Source organism: Aplidium turbinatum, chromosome 8 (assembly GCF_918807975.1).
Source record: "Aplidium turbinatum chromosome 8, kaAplTurb1.1, whole genome shotgun sequence".
NCBI lineage: Eukaryota > Metazoa > Chordata > Ascidiacea > Aplousobranchia > Polyclinidae > Aplidium > Aplidium turbinatum.
The window spans coordinates 23715367-23731700 of record NC_137479.1 but is presented as its reverse complement, the minus strand read 5'-3'; the positions used below and the strand labels follow the sequence as shown (position 1 = coordinate 23731700).

Sequence of the window (16334 nt, the reverse complement as noted above, 5' to 3'; positions counted from 1 at the left end):
GGACAAGATGAATAGATGATGATGCCTTGATCATCTTTGCCCGCCCCGATAGCTCAGTTGGTTAGCGCGTGACTTCGTGAACGATAAAGCTTCAAGATCAAGCTGCGCTGGTTCGACTATCGGGGTGTGCGCTTGAGCAACGCATTCTAAGGACTGCTCTCCATTCAGCGGCACCTAATGGATGTAATAATTCTCCGGAAACAAGACTTCAACAATCGGAAATTTAACTCTGTCAATCTCGGTAACCGGTCCTGCATCAAAAGCCTCTACAAGCATGCGAAGCTATCAAGAATAACCTATCAAGGCTTTGTCAATCCGAGGATAAAGATTCAAAACTAACCAAACCAACCATCTTGCTCCATTTATGACTCTTTACTTTAACTTGTCATCAGCTCCAAACTAAAACTGAAGTTGGGCTATATTGTAAACAACACGACAAGGAAGAGAACTGTAGGCTACCTTTGATTATTGCATATCTTTTCACTTCTCACCACCCTATCCACTAAGAAATTGAACTAAAATTTTCTAGCACTTGTCAATTTTACATTAAGGCTACCATGCAAATTTAGTTTTTTGTGCTTAGCTGCCTGCTTTTGTCAAACTTGAAGCTGAAATCGACATGGAAGAACTAGAGCCTCCAAATCAACAGCTGCATGGCAGTAGGCTACTTCGCAAAATTATTATTTTAAACAAAAAATTACAAGTGGTGATTATCTTGCTCCTAATGATCTTACCTCAATCTTCCTATAGGCTACACTTACTGACTTAATAGTAGCCTACCAGTACCATATCAATCTACAGTAGGCCTAATAAGACCTATTTAGTCAGCCTAAGTAGGCTACTATAACGCTTTAAACATTGCTTTGAATTGACGCTTTTATTGTTTTATTGGATAAATGTACTGACGTCCTCTATGTTTCACTGTGTTTTTCGAGAAAAACAGACGTATTTACAGGTGACTTATTTTGTCAAAGATGTTCAACAAAGCAAGTACTCCAATCGACCACTGGGGTATCCATTCCATGCTTGAACAATGAAGCGAACGAACCTTGCCGTAATCGGTGGGTTGAATCTGTTGGTTACAGGATTGGTGTCATCAGTATTGCCTTGAAATATCTAAAAAAAGTATTAAAGCATTAGAAAGATATATGCAGGGAAAGGGAGATCAATCTTCTTTTGATAGGTACCCCCTATCAAAAACTTTAAGCTCGTCGCCGACTCAAGCATGCAACAAATAAAGTAAAAAATGATGTAGCCTACTTGTGGAATAACAACACAATAAATCATAACATTGTTAGCTATGAGTTTGTTTAGGTTTTCCAGTGGCTCCTGTGGGTCTAGTCCAGTGGCGTGTATTCCAGGTGTTCACTAAACACCCGTTAAAACCAAGGCAACATCTTTTATTTTATATTTGCAGATTTTTTTAAATTGTAAACTACCGGTACTGTCTTTAAATCAGTTTGCTTGCCCTTTTAAAATCCTTATCAGTTTGTTCTTTACGGTTGACTATCTTTTCGTGTTCTCTTCATGAATACAGCCTACAGGAACATAGTAGCCTACATGTTTGAAATATGCAAATAATATACTCAATGCAAAAGTTACACAAGTTCCCATATCGACAACTAGACGACCATACGGTCTACTAGTCAATTGCCACCCTACGGAAATGACGATTTTATCATTTTAAATCATAGTTTTTCCAAATTCTAATCACTAGTTTTGCTTGTTGCATCATGTTTACTGCAGTATGTGTTGAAAATGTTTAGTGTAAGAGAGATAAATATGCATGGGTGACAAGGTAGGCTACTCTAGGCTTACATTAAGTTGGCAAATGATGATAGACAATATTTTATTATTAAGCTTATTACAGCCTACATTTGTTAGTTCAGTGGTTCTCAACCGGGGGTTCGCAGAACCCTAGGGGTCCGTGAAAGTTTCCAAGTTTGGAGCATGATTGATGAACTAATTAAGAAATTTAAAATGTGGTTGTTCTTTATTTGTGTATTATCATTATTATTACAGTGATTCTCAAACTGTACGTCGCAACGCAATGGTGTGTCATTTGAAATTTCAAAGTAAACCGCAGAAAAGTTTGGTTTCCTAACTACAATAAAAAAATATATTGGGTAAATTTTTTAATAAAGTTATGTTGGCTAGGTAGCCTAACTATGTTTATTGTTCAACGTAATTTTTTCGAGGCAGCAGATGGTTAATCAATGCTAACTTAGAAATGCAAACGTTAATCAGCAATCTATCAGCACTCACAGTTTTGCCATGACTGTGATTATAACAAATTAATATTGATTACAAATAAAAAGAAATTTTTTGTAAGGTCTCAAAAATTCTATTAATTTTTGATAAAATTTGTAAAAATAAAAGATTAAATCAGCAGATAGCTTACTGATATTTAATCCTGTGTGCCAACATACAACCTAACTCACAGTGATGTACGCGTATACAAAAAATATTGACACCGTCAGCGTAAACGCAAACGTTCGAAAAACCATACGCCGTATATGCGTCAACGTAACTTGTAAAAATTTGGCGGCGTCAGCGTATACACTAGCGTAAACGCATTTTGTTTGCTAGGTGCCAAACATACACACGGTATAAACCACTCGAAACAAACAAGTTTTATTTTGAATTTCCACGAAGAAACACAAGCATCTGAAAGTGTTCATCTGAAATTTTGGTTTTGGTTTCAATATGTCTTTGCCCATTGAAAACATTCTTTCAACTGCAGCGCTGGAAGGTATTGGCGTGTTGTAGCGAAAAAAAGACATTAAAAAGTATACGTTGACGCTATACGCTAAAAAACCGCGAGAACTTTACGGCGTAACCTCAAGCGACAACTATCCAAAAAATGTGGCCGTAAGCGTGAGCGTAAACAAAAAGTCTACGCTGCAAATCTACGGCGTAGAATTTGCGGCGTATACGTACATCTCTGCTAACTCATAACATAACTTCGTTAATGTCATCAATCGTTGTAAGTCGCGAGTTCACCAAGTTCTTTTTATTTAGGCGCATTGAGTGGCGTAGCGGTCAGTGGAGTGGTGCCTCACTCCAACGGCCGTGTTCAATGCTCGGTGCTGTTACCGTGTCACGGGAAGCCTCACTTAACTCTTAAAGCCGCCTGCAAAATTTCTTGCTAACTGATCTCTCTCTTTATCTATCCATCCACCCATTCATCCGTCCGTCCGTCCGTCCGTCCGTCCGTCCGTCCGTCTGTCCGTCTGTCTATTTAATGATACCGTTCAGTATCTTTCACATTATTACCAACGCTTAGCGCGAGCTTTATTTTTTCACTCCACCCTGCTCCCACATCTGACTGTGAGCCTAAAAGCTTTAGCTGAAAATCATGAAGGGAAGTTATATGATTTCTAACCTTCAGCAAACGCCTTGATCTCCGGGAGAAGCATGAAGAAGCTCTTGAGACATGTAGCACGGCTTAACCACCGAACGGCAGCCAACATCAGCACGTCTGCATATTGTCATCATCAATACGCTTCAGGACATGCTTCAACTTGTGATGGTTAAGGGCATTTGCAAGAATCAAATTTACTGTTGTTTCGATTGCTATCACATTAGATATCTTCAGTGGCTTAGCAACGATATTTTCTTGGTGTAAAATACAGTGGTGCCACACCACAGAGAAAGACTATCCTATTTACGCCATCTGTTAATGAGTCCATGAAGACCTTGGTTTTCCTTAACATGGAAGGACATTCATTTGTTGCAAAGTAACACATCTTTGACGGGTTCAATGTGCTTCTTGTAGAAGACTTGCACGAAATTCACAAAATATATCTATCTTTTTTTTGTGTCGTAAATGGAATGCAAAGTGAAAAATTGCTCGCAAAGGTTAAGTCTGTCGTAATTCCGCTGATAAACACAACTAATCGCTTTGTATCCGTAATGTCATTTGTGCCGTCAAGTGCAGTAGAGCAGTAGGCTATAGTATACACAGAGATGGGCGTGATCTTGATCTTGAAGATCACAAGTGATCTTGATCTTCAAGATCACTTTTTTTTTGGTGATCTTGATCTTGATCTAAGATCACTTTTTTTTGTGTGATCTTGATCTTGAAGAACAATAAGATCAAGATCACTTTAAAATTGAATTTTACTTCCTAAATAGAGGCATTTTTTTAGAACTCGTGTTGTACAAAGCAGTTAGTGGCAACTACTAACATTAAGCCACTGTTAATATGATATGTGTCCAACAAAAGACGATTTAGAGTTTCCGTCTAATCTGGTCAGTGTTGCCATTTCAAAATTGAAAAAGTTTTCTGTGTTGATCGTAATAAAAAAGTCAACTACCGTGTACTTTATGTTGACGTATAATAAAAAATGATTTAACTTTGTTCACAATTTCAATGTGTGAATTTAAAAACAATGTTTTCTTTCTTTGACCCAATTTTAGATGTTTCAAAACTCTAGAATGGCGGCGTTAAAAAATCTGGACTCTAGGACGCCGACTTTGGTCATGTAAAGTGGTTTATTGCAGCAAATCAACCAGACCAAGACTTGTTTAGCCAGTTTAGGGTCTGAGTATGGAGCGGTTTGTCTGACCGCAGGCCTCTGAACTTTTTTGATAGCAGACAACAGCATCAAGGCTGCCAGATAGGTAAATGGTGCAATAAACAATGACATAATACAGTGAAAGTTAAAACTGCTTAGTGACACGAATAAAAACACCCACATAAACCAGACAAAAATTTGGTAAAAAATGATGCAGTTCAAAGTTTATTTTTATTTATTTATTATAAATAAAACGTATAAAACTAATTGCAAATTTTGCGACTTTTTCAGAACTACTGTAATTAACCTCGGCCTTGGGTGTGACGTTGCGATTCTACGCAAACTACATCAACAATTGATAGGCCTAATAGCAACAGTCACTAACTTATCACAATTCTTAGGCCAGCGATCGAGTAGTTAAAAGTAAAAGCTAGCAATACCAACTATATACCTTTACCCAGGTTGCTTATAGTAATTATTTTTTGCAACATCGCTGATCAAAAACTTTTTTTTTTTTCAAGTACACAAAAAGTGATCTTGAAAGTGATCTTGATCTTCAAGATCACGATCTTGATCTTGATCTTCAAGATCACATAGTTTGGTGATCTTGATCTTGATCTTCAAGATCACCTATTCTTGGTGATCTTGCTCTTGATCTTCAAGATCACCAATACTGGTGATCTTGCCCATCTCTGAGTATACACAATGTCTCGACTTAACAAGAAGCTGGTCATGTAGGACACTAGACATGCATTCTACCCGTTGAGTAACTGTTTTCTTTATTTCAGATTGTTATTTTTTTTGCTACATCGATGAAGGCCGCAGGAAAAACAGTTGAGGGCCGCATGCGCCCCGATGGGCCGCGGTTAAGAATCATTGCTCTAGGCCTATCTAGTAAGCCTAAGTATGAACTTAAATTCTAAAGTGATCTTGATCTTATTGATTTTCAAGATCGAGGTCATACAAAATGAAGTGATCAAGATCACTGAAACAAAAGTAATTTTCAAAATCAAATCACAATCTTAATCTTTGAGATCACATCCCGATCTTCAAGATCACGCCCATGTGGAACCCTGAGAAATACCACCGAAAGCTTTTTTGACGTTTAAAGCTGATTTATGTGCTGTTTGGTAGGCTAAGTTAATATCGATTCATAAGGCAGCTCACTGGCGGTCCGAAAGAAGCTAGTCTACTTTCTTTTGCTGCCAAATCAAAATTATTTAGCACTTTCAGAGTAAGAACAAACAAAAGTAGCCTAACCACAAAAAAGAATCAAATTGATCTAAGTGAAAGTAATTCGATAAGACTACCGGTAGGTCTAGTGTAAAATAAATTCTCGTCGGTATCAGAGTTCAAAAATTAATTCAGTAGGATATTTCCCACCTTTGTCTAGGGTTCCAGGATGAGATAGGCTATCAAAATCCTTTCTCTTCCGCAAAAGACTATGACTGAAAGCATGCATTAGCTTCCGCTAATTTGCCTACTTAAATACCTTATCTTCTCCATTATTTCCTTGTATTACTCGAAGACTGCTTTCTGTCAATCCATACGATATCTTATAAGTTTGAGGATACCAAGCAGTACCTAATCGACCTTCAGTTGTTACTCCGGTAATGCGAAGAGTCTTTTGAATATCTACTTGCAACCATTCATTGGAAGGAGCTGCAAAAATTATTTTTTCTGTAGTTAAAAAAGATTCACTTAACTTTACTTCCTGTGGGCCTATTACGGTAATCCCATGACAACATTTTTACCGAGCCAAATTCCTTCACTTCGGTGGTTGTATAGTTGTTTTCGAAAAGCATGATGAAAAGATAAAAAAATCATAATCTAAAAAAGCTAATTAACCAGTAGCCTGCACAACGCAAACACTTGCTAGCCGTAATGGAAATGTTGCACTTAATTAATTTACCAGATGATTGTGGAAAGCTTGAGGGACAAGCTGCCAAAATTGCGTTTAGCCTCAAGTAATTTAATTTGACTGTGGAAATCTTCATCCTCGGACAGAGAAAGCTTTTTTTGAGCGTTTAATTCTGGCAGCTTTCAATACTCGGAAAGGCTTTGAACTGTTGTCGCAGGCCCGGTCGGTCACCACGGTTTGCCAAATGCCAAGTGAAGTTTCCGCTTCACAAAGTGTTGTTTTCAGCAGATTATTCTATCCACTAGGTGCCGCTGAATGCGGTCTTTGAAATGTGTTGCTCAAGCGCCCTCGATGTTAGATCTTGCCGTTTCTTTGTTCATGAAGTCCAGCGCTCAAATAACTGAGCTATCAAGTGCCTAACTTTCGCATCGTAGCCTAATAAGTAATAGGCATTTAGCTTACAATAGGCTGCATAAAGCAAAAATTGTTTGTAGGCTACAAATTAAAAAAGCACAGTTGTTAAAAGACCTGAGCGGTAACGTTAGCTCAATTAGAATGGTAGTTTTTCAAAAATTCCTTGTTTAAGTAGCCTATAACTTATTCTCACTGTTTTTTCCTGCAGCAATCCAATTTCGCTGCTGACCAGACTGTCCGCCATTGTTCAGTCTTCCGTATCGAGCTGCGTAGTGGTCGTTAAGATTAGAAGATGCTGTGATTTGATCGTCAGTAATCCTTCCGTCTTCCATGCCTACCGTACAATGTTCTGGTTCCTCTATGACAATAATATGCTACTTATTTGATACCATATCTATAATTTCGGAAACAACCGTTAATAACATGATAGAGGTTTAACAACTTACAAAACTGGGGCTTCCCATTGATTCCTTGTTGCTCAATTATTATCAAAATACTTTTACACGACGTCAATTGCTTAAAAACTTTGGACTCGTGCCCAATTTGAAGAACTTGCAATTAGATTAACCACAAGGTTCATTTCCCCGTTTTTTCTTGGTAATTCAACAGCATACGATAATAAGCCTGCATGAAAAAAAGCGCTCCAGTGTTCTCTATATTTTCCTAAACCTGAAAGTAATTTTATTCTCTGGAGAAGGTAGGCCAATCCTAATCTTCCCATCAAAGTGAACCCACTTTTCTAGCTGTCGGCCATAATCTGTGACGCTAAAAACTTTCAATGCTTGTGGTGATTTATGTTAAATAGGTAGCCTATCTGATTCTATCATATATCGGGGATAAGGTGAGAATTGTAATTTGAAAGGAATTGGGAGATGGAATTTTTGGAAAATGGGTTGATTGGAAGATTTTGGTAGACATTGGAAGCTTGGAAAGAATTGAATTTGGGGAAATGAATGATTGGGGCAATGAAGTGAATATTTTATAGGACTCTCGACGGACATGGTCGTCGAGAAGTCGTCAAATGGCCTTCGAAACTACCGCGCCGGTGGGCCATGTTTGATCGCCGGCTTCCACAACGTTTCTCCACTCCGTTGGAATTTGAAACTATTTGTTTCTATACTCGCGTTCTTATTTCAAACTTTTTTTATCCACTTGTGTTCGTACTTTGTAGACATAAACCATTTTTTTCTTCACTCGCATTGGCAAACTTTTTTCACAAACAAGGCAAAGTCTCTCACATGCCGACGAGAAATATTGCAGATAAAAGTTTCACAAAAGTCTGAATGTCGACCTATAAAAACTCGAAGATTAGCTCTACATCTACTTTAAACAATAAATACTATTAATACTACAAACAGTGCTGAATACCAGCAAGCAAAAAAGCCAGGTATAGAGCAAATTACATCAAATAACCCGCCCCGATAGCTCACTTGGTTACGAAGAATCTTCGTGACTTCTGGAACGAAGAAGCTTCAAGATTAAAGTGCCCCTAACAGGTTGGATCCAAGTATAGTAACTTTTTAAAGCATTTCCTAGCGCAGAATTACACTTAGCGAACTTTTTAATCTTAACCTCGTAGCTCGACTGGTTAGGGCGTAATTTAATCAAACGACTGCTCCGCAGCGCCACCACAGGCGAAACTCCATATTTCACTGCTCTGGGACGACTTTGGTGGTATTACGTCATCCTAAGTGGACGTCGTTAGCAACGGATGAAACAAACGCTTCCTAGATGTAATTGGTGGATCACAGTTTGGTCGGAGTTGGTACAAGCGGTTGCTTTTTTTCGAAGATTTATTGCTTTTTGCAGTTTAATAAAACTGTACTGGATACGTTCCTACAAAACCTAAAATATACTTGAAGTGAAAAATGAAGAAATCGTACGAATCATCATTCATATCTAATTCATCATCACTATTTAAAAATAAATAAAAGTTCTCTCTCTCATAATGTGCCTCCAGTTGGCCATTGAAATCCTGTGTAACAGCCATGTGGATCTGGAAAATTGTTTCGGATTCGCCAAACAATGCATGACGATGACGGCATCACAATCCGATTGTTGCTTCCGAGAGCATCACCTTGTAGTATACACTCCAACACATGCCTGTAGGCCTTTTTACTTGAGTGGTATTAACAAAATCATCCTCAGTGAAGTGAACATATACGACTAGTTTTGTATGGCCCATCCCACTTTCGAACACTTGAAGAAAACTTTGATCATTTTCTTCTCAGTACCTTGTTCTGTGGGAAAGTGGGAAAAGAAAGCACACGGTCTTTGTCACTGACAATGTCACATAAACAGCAATTTGTAGGCATTGCCTCAACCATAAATTAAAGGTACTGTTTGTTACACTGCAAATGGCTATAGCCAGATTAGGACAAATAAAAAGTACGAAAATTGTAGCCCTATGAAACTGCAATTTCAATTGAATTGAGATGCTGTTTGATAAAAGTAAAATCAACCTATTTGATCAAAACCTGATAGTAATAATAAGTTCACTTTTTCATTTCGGTAATTCTTAATTTGCACATGCTTTAGACCAGTGGTTCTTAACCTGGGCGCTACCGCTCCCTAGTGGGCGCTGTTAACTTTTAGAGGGGCGGAAATATTCAGGGGGCGTTATAGGGGGCGCTACATTCAGAAGGTGTAACGATATTTTCCTCACTGCAAATTTGCTTTAGTAGTTCTGCTGGGGGTACGAGAATCCACCGAGGATGAGGAGCTATATACAGTATAGAGATTGTGTTTAACAAGGGAAGTAGTGATTCTCTCTCAGAGCATTCTATGTTGGCCTATACAGCACAATGCACAACACCACCCGACAAGCGTGGACGTCGGATGGTGTTGTGCATGGCCTTTGTTGTTGATAATGGGCATTGTTTCCCTTTCCTTGTAGTAAGTAAATGGCATTTTGTGGTCAGCTTTTGGCAGGGACAGCGGGCAGGCAGTGCAAGCAAACCATAAGGACTGGTCATAATAATAGTCAGTCAATAATGGTTATTAGTGTAACTCTTACTAACTACTAAAAAATCAGCAGAGATGTGCCTTAAGACTTTTAAGTTAAGAGCCTTAAGGCACATCTGTGCTGATTTTTTAGTATTAAAACTAACATCGGCTTAAACTAGTTTTTTCTTACTAACTAATAACTAATTACTACTGGCTGTAGGCTAGCCTTATAGTCTTGGAAGAAAATGTCATTAGTAGGCTACAGCCCTTATATTATGGTGGGCGCCAGACTATGGAAATCTCTGAAAAGGGGCGCTGGGGAAAAAAAGGTTAAGAACCACTGCTTTAGACCAACAGAGCCCCACACATTCACGTTTTGCAGTAGCCGTACCATACTTTACCAAGACATCTCAGAGAAAGAATGTATGCTTCCCGCTTACTGTGACGTCACAGCGGTGTTGCCGTTTTTATTTTCGCAATTGAATGAGTGCCAGATTCGCCGATGTCAACGAAAGTTTGCAAGCGTATAACTTAGTAGCCTGTTGATATTTTTTTACGATTTGCTGGTCAGGGAAGTTTGTTAGTGTCATCTTTTTGGTATCTTAGGTAAATTTAGCGAATTTATTTACCTGTCAGAGGCACTTTAAGTGGCGCTGATTCGACTCTCGGAGTGTTCGCTTGAGCAAAGCACGTTAAGGACTGCTCTCCATTCAGCGGCAACTAATGGATGGAATAATTCTTCGGCAACAACACTTGAGCAATAGGAAACCTCACTCTGTCAATCTCGGTGACCGGTTACATTTATATTATTTTGAAGTGTTTGCGTTTAAATTTGTTGTGATGACGACATTTACCCACCAGTTCAGAACGCTTGTCCAGAAGGTGGCAACAATCAGCCTTTAGCTGGCCATTCTGAAGAACAATTGGAGGCTTCGCAGCCACAATTGTGGTCGATTGTAGCCACAATGAAAAAAAAATTGAATTGATTTGACCTTCTGAACAAACGTTCTGAACTGGTGGGTAAACGACTTTTTTATTTTAACTGCCGGGCGCGACATTATGGCCACCGGAAAGAAGCTCTGGTATGCCACGCTTGGTCGCCGGAAAAATAAACTTAAAGGCCTATTTGAAGGCATGTGAGTGATTGATGCTCGGCAAAAGTGAGGAATTTGGATCAACAGAATTTTGACCAAGTGTAACGGTTAACCAGCTCAGTGGCCGAGTGGTTTCGCCTTTGGCTCTAGTGCTGGTAGCTCTGAGAACGATTCCAGGTCGAGTCTTTAAAAACGAAGACTTTTAAAACGGATTGTGTTCTTTCTGGCATAACGCAGTAAGAACAAGTCGGGTAATAATGTGATGACATCGTAAACCTGATATAAGATTAAAAATGAGCCCTATATAAATAAAACCATAACATTTTTATTAAGTTGAGTGATTGTGCCATTTGGTAGGAAAATTAAAATTTAGGACAATGGATAATTTAAGAAAATAGGACTTGGATGAAGTGAAGAATTTTGAAAGTGAGATGATTTGAGTGAGTGAGATATGAGTGAGATATGTTTGTAGATATTACAAGCAAACGCAATACTCCATAATCAACACGACACGTCGCAAAAGGGGATGAGAGCTTCATCAATACCATCAGGACATCATCATCTACCAGCTCATCCATTCCATCACCAAACAGGACAAGAAACAATAACTTAAACTGGATATCAAACCTCAATCGTCTTAGGCTACTGTGTGATGTGCAGTCTAACCATAGAAAGAGCTCAACACCTGCTCTCCTGGGCCACATTAAAACGGGCTTTTGCCTGAGGATGGGTTTCTTTTATGTCCGGTTTTCTTTCTCCATCCTGTTATTATTATTATGACTGCTCATCCACATCAATATTGGAACTGGCAAATTCAATCCACAACACTTTTCATCAGGCAGTCATTCATTACTACATGTGTGCTTCTCTCTGTTTTTGTTTTATTTTTTGCTATTTGTTTTTTGGGTTTTGTGGCCGTGCTAACTACTGATATATAGCCTACTACATAATTTTCCATTCTGGCACGTTTTAAACCTTTCAAGGTTTTGCCACCTTTTCCCGTTCGTTAACGTGCTGGTAGCTTTATATCGATTTTTGTAGTTAGTATATTTTTCGTCCCGGACGCGTTAATGACGAAAAATAAAATGATTGATTGATTGATTGATTGGAAAATTTCGTTGAGGAAATGAAATTATGGGACAATAAAAGGTTTAAGAGATTGAAACTTAGGGGATGTGAAGAATTTTGAACAAGTGGAGTGCTGAGGAACTTTGATGGTGAAGTGGAATATTGGACAATGAGAGATTTAGCAATTGAGATTTGAAAAAGTTAAAATTTTAAGGGATTGGAGTAAATGGAAAGTTTTAGTAGAGGAATGCAATTTCGGAGATTAAAGTTTTTTAATTTTTTGTTTTTCTAAATCTTAATTCATTAAACTTCCCGTTGTCCTCAATTTTTATTTCTCATCGAAATCCTGTAATCATTCTACTCTCTTAAAATTCTTCAATTCCTCAAAATTTTAATCTCCCAAATCTGCAGCCGTTCCAAAATTTCATTTTCTAACCAAAATTTTCCAATTACCTTACTCCCTTAAAAGTTTGACAGAATGAAGTTTTCGAGTGTTGTTGAAGTGTTGCCCGTGAATTATTCCATCTACTTGGTGCCGCTGAATGGAGAGCAGTCTTTGGAATGCGTTGCTCAAGCGCATACCTAAAGAGCCGAGCCAACGTCGCGTGATCTTGACGTTTCTTCGTTTATGAAGTAAGGAATCTAACTAAAGATCAGGAATCAAAATCATTGGAGTTGCTGTGCTCAAAGCACCGACTTAAGCCAGAGCTCAACTTGTCCGCGAAGACGCCAAGCGTTTTAGTAATGCAAAGCAAAATGTTAACTTTTTGTGTGAGGACCAGATGTGTACGAATCAAGAAATTTGGAAGTTTACTTCGAAGTAATTTGTGGCAAAAATGTTAGTTGTTTGGAAGACTGCTATCATTCAAATACAGCGTAATTTTTTCGTTGAAAGTATTAATTAGTTAAGACAATTTTTTAAAGGAGGGGTTAAAGCTTAAGCCTTAATGTCTCCCATTCTCGTCTTTGCACATACCATTGAGGAACGCTAAGTCTGGATAACAATAGCTTATGTTAAAATCTTAAGATTATAAACTAGGTTACTGTAAATAATTTAAAATGAGATCGTGGGCTGCAGTTATTAAACAAATTAGAACTTGCACAGCGACAAAAATTAAACTATACAACATTGAATAATTATCAAACATATCTTACGATCATTAACATTTTATAATAGACTAATTAAAGAGAAAAGTCATAATTAGTTGAGGCTTACCCTCAGGTTGAAGACTCATTGCTGCTGGTGAGGTTTCCATAAAGCGAGTAAGTGTCTCTAAACAAAACAGTGCTACAATGAGAAAACATAGTTTAGCCAATATTATCAAAAATGCTGTTAGCCTAACAACCGGTGGTATAAGATCAGATCATAACTTTCTGAGACTTTTACACTTTTCTACAGCTCCAGCAGCTTCCAAAACATTGAAAACATGTAGGGCTTGTTGGTTATGATTTTTCGCAAATAAAGATTGACCAGTAGCTTATAGGAGTGCTTGAGGACTAACATTTGGTTAAAGCGAAACTTTTCCCTAAGAATTTTCATTCGAAATTAAACAATACTGCGACAAAGTCATTTTGCATCAAAATACAATTCATGTTTGCTTTAAAATAGGCTAGGCTACTGTATTTTTTTACTTTAACACCTCTAAAGGCCTCAACTCTTGTAAGTAAATTTTTGAATAGTGATGTTAGACAGATCGATGTTAGATGTTAGACATGATGTTAGATGTTAGATTGATCGATGTTAGCGTTAGACAGATCGATGTGGAGGCAGGGTGTGAAGGCGATTGCGGCATTTGGAGGTGAATCCGGCCACCCTCGGTAACGGGGACATCACCGGATTAAAACTGGACTACTACTACATGATGTCAGGTAACACAGTGTGACTTTTTTGAAGCTTTATTTTGTTCTGTGCAGTAGGCTACCTTTGAAAATGGGCTTCAAAGAGCTAGTTTTGAATCTGCGGTTATTTCAGGGGCACAAAACATTTTCATAGGGTGTGAGAACTGGAAAAAAATAAATGCTTATTGATTTGTTATGAATGCATTTGTACCTGATTTTTCTTTTTTACAGATTCCTGTTTTTGTTTTTTTCAATAAAAAAACTTTTTTTGATGATTTTACTTCGTAGATTAGCTATTTTTCTTCTTTTGATGGGTTATATCTTTTTAGAGGTGTCTTGTTTTCTTTTAGGCTAAAGGAGTCTTGTTTTGGGGGTCTTGTTATTTGGTTGGTACCTCGATCAAATCATCCTCTTAAGGGGCCTGGTTCTATGCTTCTCTTACGTTTAAGACGTGCTATGAAACGAAACCTTGCAGATTCAAAATGAAGACACAACAAAGGAATTTTGCATTAAAATCTTTTGTTTTATTCTCCAGGAACATTTCGAGATCTTGTCAAATTTTTGAAACTTGTTTCTTGACATAAGACCATAATGTGTGATTGACAATCAAAAGCAATTGTCAGCAAGCTTAAATATATTTTTCCTTATCTTATGATGAGAACAAAATGATACAACATCTTACCGTTCAATTTCTCCAATCTATTCCTGAGTTCAGATATTTCACTGATGTTACAACTACACTCGCCAGCTGGTCCGCGAATTCCAGGATCTCCTTTTTGACCAGAAACACCAATCGGTCCAATTTTCCCAGGACGACCTTGAGCTGTAGCTGGTGGTGGATCATTTGTGGGTGGACTAAAAGGGAGGCAAATTTCACCTGAACCGGCAATTGCCGAATTGGTTGAAAATGAGACGGACAGGAACAGAAAAAACAACAAATGAATCATCACGACAAGTTTTGTTCTGCTGTTCGTGTTTAACTTTAAAGTGGAAAGAGTTTTTGTTTATTTTTTGTTTAATCTTACTTCGGTAATAGGCTACATTGCCAACAAACTTATAACAGTACCGGTAACGAAAAATGAGAATCAACAATAGGCTATGTGTATGACATAGATCCAATGACTTACCGTACCCAAAACATACCCAAACGACTTTATGCCAGTTTTTTGTGCACACCCACCAAAAAAATATGTAATTTGGTGTAGGCTACTGAGGGTATTTGTCGTAAGAGCTGGTGAAAGTTCAAATGATAGGCGATGCTGCATTCCGTGCCCATTTGATAAAGCTTTTCCCAGCAACCACTACGTCGACAACCATCCGCTACAACTACTTCACTTTCAATATTGCTGCTAAGAGGCACGTAGGATTATTTTCCCACCGGTTTGCCACTCTTTGAAACTTTTCAATTGGTTGCCGTGGCAGAAGTAGCCTGTTACTACCTACAAAGTGTTTGTCTTTCCTTCACACTCTTGTATGCATGCACGTGGATATGCATACAAACCGTAGCCCTACCAACAACTTTACTTTGTTTTATACCAATTCCCCTAGAGCAGTGGTTCTCAAACTTTTAGTGATTGCGTACCACTTAGCAACTTTCACTAGCGCTGCGTACCACCCAGCAGCATAGCCTGGAATTTTGAAAGGAGAGGTCGAAGGAAAATTTTGAAAGGAAAGGAGAGGCCGAAGGCAACGCACAGCGGCGGGGGGTCTGGGGGTCCTTCCCCAGAAAATTTTGAAAAATTACTTTGAATTTCGTGCCTTCTGAGAGCATTTTCAACAAAAGTGTGGCATAGCAAAGTACCACTTGGAAAGCTCCCGCGTACCACTAGTGGTACGCGTACCACAGTTTGAGAACCACTGCCCTAGAGTAACTGTTTGCGGCTGTCTTGCAACATGTTTGCGAGCTTTAGTAAAGTAGCAAGTAGGCTAATACTTGACCCATAGGCGTAGGGGAAAATTAGTTTTTGGGGTGCAAAAAAAATCTTGCTCCAATATAAGTAGGTGAGCCCAAATATTGTTTTGCGACAAAGCATAGACCACCTAATTAAAAATTCTACAATGCTCCCAATAGTCTGGTATAGCCTATGCTGTAGCCTAAATGTAATTTGTCAACTACCAATATCGCCCAAATAATGCGACAAATAACTTAATAGGCTACAGAAAAATGTTTCTCATAAGATAATACTAGGCCTACTTCAAAATACAAATTGTGATAATGATCTAAAATCTTAAGTTAAAAGTTATTTCTAAAATTTAAAAAAAGTAAACTTGGAGGCTATGTTTTCAGCTGAGGATTTTGATAGGCCTATTATAAGCTATGCGTTTAAAGCATCCCTTTCAAAGTCAATATTGACACATCTCAACGAGGATATAGCCTATTTTTCATAAAAATTGCAAGTATCTGGATATTTTCAGATGTTGAAAATAAGTTGAAAAGTTATTTCAAATCTTATGAACTAAACTTGCGGGCTACAATTTCAGCAGAGCATGTTGATATTGTAAGTTATACGTTTGAAGCATTACTTTCAATATTGGAACACATTCGATTGGGATGTACTTTTCATGAAATTTGTAAACATCTGGTTATTTTCT

The 16334-nt window shown here is 38.1% G+C and overlaps 1 protein-coding gene across 1 annotated transcript; it reads right to left on the bottom strand.

The window, feature by feature from the left end:
• Positions 1-862: 862 nt before the first annotated feature.
• On the bottom strand, positions 863-15322 carry LOC145775485 (retinoschisin-like). Its single transcript, XM_082586780.1, has 5 exons — positions 14425-15322; positions 13120-13176; positions 6989-7153; positions 6013-6182; positions 863-1116 (listed from the first exon to the last, which is right to left on the bottom strand). Exons 1-5 carry the CDS (start codon positions 14687-14689, stop codon positions 979-981), a joined length of 795 nt encoding a protein of 264 aa, XP_082442906.1. The 5' UTR covers positions 14690-15322; the 3' UTR covers positions 863-978.
• Positions 15323-16334: the final 1012 nt, after the last annotated feature.

What these genes read in the sequence shown, in the direction of transcription:
- LOC145775485 (XM_082586780.1), bottom strand. Translation starts at nt 14,689, where the DNA reads ATGATTCATTTGTTGTTTTTTCTGTTCCTGTCCGTCTCATTTTCAACC. An exon ending in TAGATTGGAGAAATTGAACG is followed by an intron (nt 13,177 to 14,424) that starts GTAAGATGTTGT and finishes TGTTTTGTTTAG; the next exon opens with AGACACTTACTCGCTTTATG. An exon ending in GAAATAATGGAGAAGATAAG is followed by an intron (nt 1,117 to 6,012) that starts GTATTTAAGTAG and finishes TACTTTTTTTAG; the next exon opens with ATATTTCAAGGCAATACTGA.